Genomic DNA, 11,496 nt, shown 5'->3' on the forward strand with positions numbered 1-11,496 from the left:
CTGATTACCAGTGTTTTGAATCTGTATCTCATAGGTTGTCTATCTCATAGGAGAGGATTTTGTATCATCCAAGTCTTTCCACAACAAATTGCAATTAAAAACAAAGGTGGGAAATGAAGATATTGTCTCCACAAAGACATGTCCATCCATTGTAGGGTTCCCACGGGTTTCTAGATTTCACAGAGGTCACTTGGGTAGAATCACTTGTGCACTCTCTCCAATATGTCAGAGAATGCTATCTGACTTCCCTGTGATAAAAATAGGTGGATTAAGAAAGATCTAAACAATGGAGGGGGGAGATGGGAATCCTGGGATGGGCTCTAAAGCACAGATGGAAGAGTGAGGCTTCCATAGGAAAAGGGAGGGTATTAGAGGAAAGGAGGGTCAGGAACACCCAGTTGTAGACACATGTAGGTACCTGAAGGGAAAATGCAGATTAGACTTGCTGGGCTATATTTCTCCGTGAAGTGGTAAACAATGTCATCTGAGGAGGGCACTTGCCTGCCTGTGTTTAGAAGGGTGCTCCCATCCCCCTCTGTGAAGGGTGGCAACCTGTGGGAAATACCAAGTCATTTCACTATCTGTGAGGCCTAGATGTTTATGTCCTCACAAAGGACCCATTCCTTTCTTTTCTGAGGAGTGCCACCTCCACGGCTCCGGGCTATCCTATGAGTCCACAGGACTCACCTTTACTTTCTCTTCTCTAGACAGGTAGCATGGCATAATGAGTGGTTTAAAATGCTGACTGTGGAGCCCAACTGCCTAGGTTCTTATCCTAGTTCCACCTTTTATGGTATAACCTTGGGTGGATCACCTAGCCTCTCTGAGGCACTCTTCTAGTGTGTAAAATGGTGATAATAACAGTTGTACCTACAATGAGTTCCCATGAAGATTCAATGAGCAAGTACAAGTACAGGTGCTTGACACAGCACCTGGTACAAAATTAAGGGCTCAATGTGTTTGTTATTTTAAATATTAGTTTAATTAAACATGTAATTTTGCATTCCATCACAGAACAACTTTTTAAAAAATAGGTCAAGGGATTTGACTGTAGGGTTGGTGCCTAGATTTTGCTCAACCAAGTTAAGACAACTCCCAGCTGTAGATTGTAGCTGTATTCACTGTATTTTAGGGCAGTTTCTTTCCCACAGAGAGACAGTGTTCAATATCAGAAGCCCAGCTGGCATGTTTCTGGCTGGCAAGTTCAATCTTTCTGGGAGCTCTCAGAGCTGTAGAAAACAGTGAAGGTACTATAGGATTGCTAAAATACACAGGAGGCCAGGAAATTATTCACAACCTGTGAAACTTAAAACCCAAGAGGAACATTTGAGGTCTCAGAAGGAATAAGGCTTCACCTAAGGTTATGTGATTCAGGATCTCCAAGGGAAGGAGGCCTCCAGTGTGGAGTGGCTCTCCTCCTCTTGTTCCCAGTGTCAGGTTCAGATGCACCCCACACATCATTAACCTCGCTATGAGGCCAGACCCTGAGCTTGACACTGTATCTACATCATCTCTTTGAATCTCCCTAGAGTCCTCTGAAGCATTTCTACTATCACCCCCATTTCACAAATTAGCCAACCAAGTTTAGGAACCATGCCCAGATCATGGCTGGAAAGTATCAGGGATGGTGTTCCTCACTCTTCTGGTTTCCTTCATATTGTCAGTTGACCGCTCCTCCCAAGATAAAAGACTTCAAATCTCAGCCAGTGGAGGCACCCCCAGAGGTCAGTTATCTGAAGCAAAGATGTGGTCACTTGAACCTGGACCCACAGCCTCCAACTAACATGTCCCTAGCTGACAGGAACAACTGTAATAAAAAATGGGGTGAATGGGGGTATGAGAGATATTGCCAAAGATGGGTCTTTGTTATATGTTTTTAAATTAAACTTTTTGTTTTGATGTAATAGTGATTCAGAGAGGAATCCAATGGACTCTTTACCCAGTTCCCCTCAATGTTGCCATCTTACAAAAGCATAGGACAACATCACAACCAGGAAACTGACATCAGTATAGCCAAACCACAGAATGTCCTATCACCACAAAGATCCCTCATGTTGCCCTTGTATAGCACACCTACTTCCCCCTGCCCCATCTGATAACCACATTTCTATTCTCCATTTCTCTCATTTTGTCACCTTTAGCTTTAAAGTAAGCAAAGACCACTGCGATAGGGCCAGAATGGTTACTTGAGGGGAGGATTTGGGCCTTCTAAGTCTGTTTCCCCATTAGGTATGGCTCTCCCTTTTGCTCCAAACTCCACTTTTCCTCTGTCCCTCACCTTTTGCCCCAGCTGTGGCTCACATCAGGGGACTGCCCTTTCCCCAACATATTTGTTAACTCCTTCCCCAGGCCCAGAATCAGCCATTGTGTAAACAGGGACTACGTGATCAGGACAAGGAAAATGAAGCCAAAAGCAGGAAACCAATTGGGCCGGCAGAGCAATTAGACCCTGGAACAGACTCCCCAAGGGGCCTCATGTGGCCAGGATGTCTTGGGTCAGCAGGGCAAGGTGGCAGGCCATTTCAGGAAAGTGGTGGTCTAATGGACTCTGGCCCTGTGCACTCCTAAGGACATATTCCCTGCAACAGGGCCCAGCAGCATAGAATGGAGTGCTGTTAGCAGGGCTGCCAGCCTGCAGAGACCCAGACCTCAATAATGGGGACTTAAACAGGGGAGAAGCTTATTTCCCTGCACAGTGACTTCTCAGTGTCACCAACCCCACAAGCTCCAATGCATTTTGTTGCTCACTGTTTCTGGAGTACAGCTCTTGTCCCTGTAGCCTCATCTGCCTCCCTACTCTGCTATGTCCTGATAGGTGGGAGGAAGGAAATAAATAGGACAAGCATTTGACAAAAAGGAGTGCACAGCACTGCTGCTCACTTCCCATTGTCCAGAATGTGGTCACATGACCACACCTAACTGCAAGGGATCCTGGGAAATGTAGTCTTTACTCTGGATGCTTGCGTTCCAAATGAAACTTTCAGGGTTCTATAGGGGAGAACAGGAACTGGGTAATGCATAATAGGCAGGTTCCTCATTTACAAAACAGGGATAATAAGAGCCATTCCTCAGACAGGTTAATCAGGTTAAACACTTAGTGCATGCACATAGAAAGAAAGAGCTCAGAAGTAGTAGCTATTCTTATTTCTTTTCACTAAATAAGATCTTGCACGTGATGCCCTGGCACTGTGCCAGGTACAAAGTATAAGTCCAATCAGTGGTGTTGCTCTTGTTGTTAGCCTCAGTTCTTGACAGACTCCAAGTGCAGGCTCTCCTCCCAAACAGGGCTCCTTGCAACCCCTGGATAAGCAACTGCTATGGCTGTGTACTGCCTATGCATTACCCCTGCCAGTCTCTTGTCCCCTCAGTCCCCAAACAAATAGCCTGGCCCTGCAGGATTCACACTAGCTCAGCTGCAAGAAGTGGCTAAACCATCTCATGTGGCTTTCCACAAAGGTCTGATTTGCCTGCTCTGTCCCCAGCACCAGAGGAATCAGGGGTGGCAGGGATGACCCAGAATAGCTTGTTCCATTTTGGCATGAATCTGGATTCTAGCCAAGTCCTATAGGGGTGGTAACATAAGAGCGGTGTAGCCCCTGCCCTTGCAGACTCAGATTGGAACACAGTGGACACGGTGGCAGCCTCACACAGTACAGCTGGAAGCACATTTCCTTCCAGCTGTCCCTGTGTTCCTTGTCCCCATGGCCCCTCTGCTCCCTTACCCAGTATTAAAACCATGTGGCACTTCTCCAGTCAGTTGAGAATCCACTAGCAAGGATGATGGAAATGAGATAAGGGATGGTTGTGGCCTCACACCCACCCATATGGACCTGAGATACTTCTCACCCAGATTTTGTGGGGGCAATGCCCCATCTTGGGCCACAGTGGACAGACAACTCACTGTTCTCTTAAGGCAGGAGGAGTGAAGCCTGGGAGAACAAAGACAAGGTATCAGGGTATCCCCATGAAAATCTGGGTTGGGTTCTGAGCCATAAGCAGGGAGAGTGTCAGAGTTAGGTCCTGGGCAATTTCATGACTAAGGAGGGAGGACCCAGCCTCTGGGCATGTCCCCTAGAGAAGCAGCAGACATCCCTGTCAGAATGACAGGCAGTCTTCTGTAGCCCAGAGGACATGGAGGCTAGAGCCCACCACAGACCAGACCTGCCCTGGACTTTGCTCCTCTGGAAGCCCATGGGGTAGTGCCCTGCCAAAGTGACTCAGGAGCAACTCCAACCAGCCCCATACCTTCTACCATGGCCCCATTGCCCCTGTATCTTGTGTGTGCCCCTCACCCACTTCTACCAGGTGGACGCTAAGTAAGGGGAGACAGACTTAGAAAAAGCAAAATTCAGATGACTAACACTAAAATATCTTCAGAGCTATTCCTTAGTGAAATATTATATAAATAATACAATGCTGCCTATATAAAAATATAGGGATTAACACTTGAAACTGTCTACAGACACATGTATGAATGTAGAATGCATAGAACAAAGCCTGTGAAGAGAGGCATCAAAAGTAGTGTAGGTCTGGGTTAGGGAAGGGCTGGCCATTCTGCTGGCTCTTGGCACCTACACCCCAAACAGGCTGACTGAATGGAATCAGCTCTTCAGGCCAAAGCAGAAGGAAGAGCTAACAGCCCTGGCTGGATGCTTCAGTTGGTTAGAGCGTTGTCTCATACACCAAAAAAAACCCACAAAACATTATTGCAGGTACAATTCCCAGTCAGGGCACATACCTGGGCTGCAGGTTCAATCCCTTGTCAGGACATATACCTCTTTGCAGTTTCGATCCCTTGTTGAAGCGTATACGAGAGGCAACTGATCAATGTTTTTCTCTCACATATCTACTTCTCTCTCTCTCTCTCCCTCTCTTCATTTCTTCCTTCTCTCTCTCTCAAATCAATAAACATATCCTTGGGCGAGGATTCATAGAGAAGAAGGAAGAGCTAAAAGAAAATAGAAAAGTTCCCCTACCCATGAAGCAACAGAACCCTCTCTCTTTTTTTCCCTCAGGTCGACCTTTATAACACGGACCCCCTCATCTGCCGAGCAGGACTGAAAGTGTGCTTTGGCATCCAGCTGCTCAATGCTGTCTCAAGGGTGGAGCGGGCCCTCCCCAAGCTGACCTTGCCCTTCCTCCTGCTCCAGGGCTCTGCTGACCGCCTGTGCGACAGCAAAGGGGCCTACTTGCTCATGGAATCTGCCAAAAGCCAGGACAAGACACTCAAGGTGAACACTTAACCCCCTCACTTCCCCAAGGTTGGGAAGGTGGTATCCTTTTGGGCACATCTTCCCAGAACCCCAAAGGCCACTCCCAGGAGAGGCATCTTGAAATGGGACCAGCCTGGCCCTGCTGGGAAATAAGTACCAGGAATACAAGGCAGTTGTTAATTCTAAGCAAGAACACAAGCCATTAGCTGACTGTTCACATGAATAAGCTTAAAAGGGAAAAAGAGAGAACACTCAGAAGATGTCCTGGTCAAGAAAAAAACCTGCAACAGGGCACCAAGCAAAGAAAGGTCTCCAAGATTTTGTGTCCCACTTTTCCATGTCCAAGGTCCAAAGGCCTGTGGCCACCCAGCCTCCCTGCAGGTTGGTTTGCTGCAGCAGCTTGGGACCAGCCACCACTGCCAAAGGCTGTGGGTGTACTGGTGCAGTGGGACATGGCAGGGTCTGGTCTGCAAGTGAATCTGCAACAGGGGATGTCACCTGTGGCTTAGCCACATGGCTTGTCAGACATACAGACTGCAATAGACTAATTAAAGGGCCTTTAGAGATGTGGTTTGGATGTCCCAATATTCCTGTTTTTGTTTGTCTGAACTGGGAAGAGCTCCAGCTGGGGTAATGGGAGGAGGAGAAGCACTTACTATGCACTTGTCAGTTGACCCTGAAGGCAGCTATCTGTGGTCAATTGGGCAGAGCACAGCCTCAGTGTAAGAATGAATGGATGTGTCCCCAAATTAAGCCATTAACACCTATGCAGTGGATCCATGGAAGCCCTGAGTCCAGAGCCATTTCCTGCTAAGTTACAAAGAGAGCAGGCAACTCATTACAGATCACACACTTACTGAGCAGTAGGGTCAGGATTCAAAATCATACCTTCTGACCCATGCACACTAACCCTCTCCATTCCCTACTGTACTGACAGAGACTTTTATGTCTTTGCAAACTTTCAAGTGCTCCCCTCACACCATTATGCATTGCAGACCCTGGCCCATACCATCTACAAGATATAGACTCCCAGATGAACAGAAAGAAGGAGAAAAAGGAAGATTGGCTCTTACAATGCTGGAAAGTATAAATGCCATGAGCACTTTGTAGTTTGGGTGAAGGCACCTCACAGATCATTTCCTTTCCTGGAATGGAACCTTGGTGGTCCTGCAAAAGAAGGCCATACAGAGCGCTCATCTGTTTATTCATTCTCCATTTATCCATTTCTTTATTCAATCCAAGTGTTCACTGCCCATTGACTTTGTGCCAGCACCAGAGAACTAGACAAGCAAAGTCTCAACCCTCCCAAGAAGTCCATCCTAGCAGATGAGCAACAAACAAATAACCAGACAGGATGATGATGATGAAGAGGGTCAATGTCCTGAAGGAAGTTAAGTAGGAGGTGCGGACAGAGGGACCAGACAAAAAGCAAAGCACCTACTTCAGATAGGCAGGCAGGCCTAAGAGCTAACAGTGACTAGAGCAGTGGAAGAACATTCCAGACAAAGGGAAAGGCAATTGCAAAGACCTGAGTTGTAAAAATACTGGTGTATGCAAGCAACCAGGAGATCAGTGCAGTGGAAGTGTGCTGAACAGGGTGAGGATGTTATGTGACAGAGGGACCTGGCAGCAGAGGAGGAGTCTGGAATTTTTCTCTTAGTGCTATGAAAAAGCCACCAGAGTGTTCTGAGCTAGAGAGCAATATGCTCCAACTCTAGTTCTCAAAGCATTCCTTAGCTGCTATGTAGAGACAAGAATGGGGGCAAGGACACCAGATGAGAAGATGGTGGTGTCACCTAAGCCAAGAGGATGGGCTTCGCCTGAGGTGGTGGTGGTGAAGGCAGGGGACAGCCTGGCCAGACCTAGAGAGAGAGTGACTATAGTGATCAAGTGATTAAGGATGAATCCTGAGCTTGGGCCTGCATCAGTGAGGAGACTATGACCTCTACCCCAAGATGGGTGACACAGGGAGTTCCATTTTGAGATACCTATCAGAGAGTCCATTGGAAATTTGGGAAAAGAATTGAAAGAAACCACAAGAGGAAAGTATTTCTAGAAGGTTAACAGCTTTCAAATGATGTTGGGAAGACAGATAGTATGAGAGCAAGTGTTCCCTGGCTACGGTGACTGAAGGTCATTGGAACCCCTGCCAAGAACAGTTGCTATGGGTTGGTGGGAGTGAAAATAGACTGGGATCAACTGAGGTCCAAGTGGAAGGCAAGTAAGTGAAGACAGTAAATGGAAATCAAAGTTTTGAGATGGAGGCACAGACCAGGTCCACAGCTGGAGAGAGAAGCAGAGTAAATGGAAAGTATGTCTTGACTTAAGAAAGGAAGTGCTAGAACATATTGGGACATTTTAATTTTTTTGAGCCATTATCTGATCAAAAGGCATTGGTACCATAAAGACAGGAGTCCTGGGGACAGGGGGAGAATCTGGGGGATTCCAGCTGCTGCCTATGGCCTCCCATCCTGCACCTGTAGTTTCCTATAGCCCTGATTTCCTCTTTCTCCTAATTCCAGATTTACGAAGGTGCCTACCACGTTCTCCACAAAGAGCTTCCTGAAGTAACCAACTCCGTCTTCCATGAAATAAACATGTGGATTTCTCAAAGGACAGCAGCAGCGAGAACAGGGTCCCTACCCTAAGTACACTGTCCAGCCAGGCAATCCCACAGTTGGGGAAATGGGCAGAGGAAGGGCAGACGCTGACCACTTGGATGTGGCTTGCAAAAGGGAAAAAAAAATCACAAATTGGAGGAATACCTAGCATAATTTACTAAAGAAAAAAGGACATACTTGTCTTACATTAAGTTGTCCATCCCTGGACCTACCTTAAGGGATAGACAGTTTATGTAAAAACAGAGAAGAGACACAGGCAGTTTTCCAGAGATGAAATGTGCTGGAATGTCCTTAAAACACAGCAGAGGCTCTGCTCTGCCTTTCCTAGCTCCTGCAAGGTTCCCAGGAATTCTTGGTGTTCTGGGACACCTGGCTGCAATAATTGGAGGAGTCCCCCTCCTGCCCACCTCTCTAGTCCCCCCAACCCCTCCGCCCCCATTCATCTCAGTCTGGCCTTTCTCTGGCTGTGATTTGATAAGGTGGTTGACATCAGCTTCCCAGGGAAGATTTATGTGCCCTCTGAGTCCCAGAAAATGACTGGAACTTCCTCAGAATACATAGTCCCACCCTGTGACCCCTGTCAACACTTTGTCAGTGAGAATGGGGCTTTGAGGTGGCCCAGAGAGAGAGAAGTTGGCAGGATACCCTACTCTCCCTTCTTCCCCTTCAGGGAGCCTGAAGCTGCCCATTGAGAGCTGTGTATTCCAGGGCTGCCTTTTCTTCCATGACTCATTTTACCTGACACTATGAGAGGACAATTGTATTGAACAGGGAATGTCTAATATATAATGAATATTCTAAAGCAGACACTATTTGGGTAGGTGGTTGAGTGGGTGGGTGGGCCCAAGGGGGCTTGGAGGCACAAATGTCTGATCCCTCTGCACAGGCGTGGGAAAAGCTGGCCTGGGAACTCTGAGATAAAGGCATCAATGCACAGCCCCTGAGGCAAGGCCCTGAGCACCACCAGTGGCAGTGTCAGGCTTCTCCCTGGTCCCCATCTGTCTGGGCCCATAACTGTCCTGAGAGCTCAGCACTGGCAGCACAGCCACCTCTGGTGGCAGGAGAAGGGAGTCCCGACTCAGTGGCCCTGCAGCCAGGTGGGCAGGTGAGGCTAGATGATAGGGCCAACCTTTCCTAGACCTTTCCTAGCCGAGACCCCGCAGTGCCTGACCAGCCTTTCTCAGGTGCCAAAGCCCACCCGTGGCCCTCATTCAGCGCCAGCAATAAACAAAAATCACTGCCCACTTTGGGAATACCTTCACTTTCAATCAGACTTTGAATAACTATGACCACGTGGTAGCAGGAGCCACTGGGGGGCAGTTGCTGAGTGTTGACTCCCATGGAAGGTGTAGGCAGGAGCTCCAGGCTACAGAGAAGAGGCAACAGATTCCCTGCCAGGGCCTCTGACTCTAGGAGTTGGGTCTCTTACTCCTCTTCCTTTAGCAGCAGAACTGCTGCCCTTTACCCACATCTTATTCTTCTAGGGCTTTTTCCAGTCCTCAAAAAGGGGACCCATCTCTGCCCTCTCTCCAGGGACCGGCCTACACCATGGTAGAGCTAGAATTGGCCCCCTTCCAACAGGCACTTGGATCATGCCTGCTTGCCCAGGGCCCAGGTTTCTGTTCTCATGCTGCTGCCCCTCAGGAGAGGCAAAGTACCCAAGTACCTACCCCTGGGGGAAGGGCCCCAGTTCCCCCACAGAGAGTGGCTTCCATTGCCCTGTCTTATTCCTCTGGCTTCTCTTTGAGGGAGAAAAATGTAGGAAATGCACTGAGAGACAAGGTGGGTGTCTGTTAAGCTGGGCAGCCATGTGAATGTTTGTGCTCCTCAGCTAAGGAAAAGCAGAAACTACATTGCAAACTCCCAAACCCCCAAAACACCCCTGAGCCCAGACCTGGAATTCTTGCCAGAGCTATGACAGCTCATGTCCCATAAAGTCCCCAGATCTCCCACCCACTCTATCCCTGCTCTACCTCTCCCATAAGCAGGTGACCGCAATACCATTTCCCAAATTAAATATCAGGCACATGGTTTAACCATGAATCTTTTAGATGCATGAATTTATTTATATGAATGTTCTTACAGAGACAAATTCAATAACATTTACACATCTGTTAAAGAATTGCCTGTATAAAAAAGAAAAAAAATATTTGAAATGAATGAGGAGTGAGCACAGGAGCCAGACAGCTGTGTCTGAAGTCTTACCTGAGGTACTCCAGGTAAACTGTGTGGGTCTCCAATTGAGTTCATTCTCAAAGTTGACAGCTCTGCACTGACATCTGGAGCTTCAAAGTGGTGCCATGGGAGCAGGCAGGACAGAGGAACTGGGTTTGGAAGGGACAGTAGGTCTCACACACAGCCTGGCCTTGAAAGAGGTGAGAGGAGGGCATAGGCTAGCCAGGGAGGAGACCCTGGAGACACAGCTGATCCAAACTCACCTGGAGGGATGAACACAACAGGATACTATACCCAAGCACTGATGTGAACACACCTCTCCCTGTACCCCAGAGGTCATACTGGCCCATACAGAAATGGGTTTCATGCCTGAAAATCTTTCTAGGCAAAGATGTCACTTGTAGCCAGTGTGTGTGTGTGTGGGGGGGGGCGGGGGGAGGGTCCCAATCCCAAAGGACCCCGTTCTTTTGCAGGGAATGGGCAGCCTCCCTTCCACCCAGCACAGACCCTAGCTTCCCCCTCAGTTTCCAGGGGAGACACTGGGCATCATGGCAAGAGCACATAAAGGTGCTCTGGACACCCACCTGGCTCTGCTCAGCACCCTGTAGCAAGATTTTTTCTTTTTCTCACCACTGCTAACACAAACCCATTAGGATCACAGTGATTTTCTAAACAATTCACCTGTTTGCTATTGTCACTGCAGCTCAACACACACCTAAATGTATAATGTTAGTGGGGAAACATGTATCAGTTCAGAACTATTAAAAGAAGCAATATGCCACAGCTAATCCTAATAAACCAGATGTTTTTTGAATGGTGTTATCTGTCTGTCTGCCTAATCCAAGACTATAACAGGCCCTACAGAGAGAGCAGAACTGAGAGCCTGTGCTGAGCCAGTCATTTGATACAAACCCATGTGTGTGGACTTGACTTTCTGTCCTATACACTCAGAGACTTCTGCCCCAGGAGCACATTGTGCATACATTCTGTTACATTGCATACTCGGCCACCCTGCATACCAGAGGAGCAGGGCCGCCCCAGCTCTGGACAAACTGCTTCCTCCACAGTGCCACATGGATACCTGAACATCTCTAGAAACAAGCTCTGATCTTCACTGCCACACCAACTCCATCTGTGCCTCATTCATCTCAGCACAGGGTACCCCGGCTCTCCTGCTGGTCAGGCCAAAGCTCTGGACAGCATACTCCACTCATCTTGGTCCCACACTTACACTTGCCCAGCAGTAAATCCTGTCACCTCTGCTTCGATTTCCCTCTGGCCTGATAGCTGGTCACCCTGCCTTTGTCCTTTCTCCCATGTCCTTTGCCACATTATTCATGAAGCCTTTCCTGACCACTCTGTTTAAAGTCACTCCACCAAACCAGACCCTGCCCTGCCTTCTCCTCCTCTAGTGAGCTGCCTCCTGTTCTGCTTGTCTACCCAATAGCTCTCTGTCCCCACCATTGGAATAAGCTGCAGGAGTGTAT

General features: G+C 48.1%; 1 protein-coding gene across 3 annotated transcripts in view; it reads left to right on the forward strand.

The window, feature by feature from the left end:
• The window catches only part of MGLL (monoglyceride lipase), a 189,489-nt gene extending 178,666 nt beyond the window's left edge, over positions 1 to 10,823 (forward strand). For all 3 annotated transcript variants that reach the window (XM_024580373.3, XM_024580375.3, XM_024580372.3), the window contains 2 exons: positions 5,016 to 5,231; positions 7,736 to 10,823. In XM_024580373.3, coding sequence (XP_024436141.1) covers positions 5,016 to 5,231; positions 7,736 to 7,861 — 342 coding nt within the window. In that variant the 3' untranslated portion in view covers positions 7,862 to 10,823. The remainder of the gene's footprint in view (positions 1 to 5,015; positions 5,232 to 7,735) is intronic.
• The last annotated feature ends 673 nt before the right edge of the window (positions 10,824 to 11,496 follow it).

Source organism: Desmodus rotundus, chromosome 10 (genome assembly GCF_022682495.2).
Source record: "Desmodus rotundus isolate HL8 chromosome 10, HLdesRot8A.1, whole genome shotgun sequence".
NCBI lineage: Eukaryota > Metazoa > Chordata > Mammalia > Chiroptera > Phyllostomidae > Desmodus > Desmodus rotundus.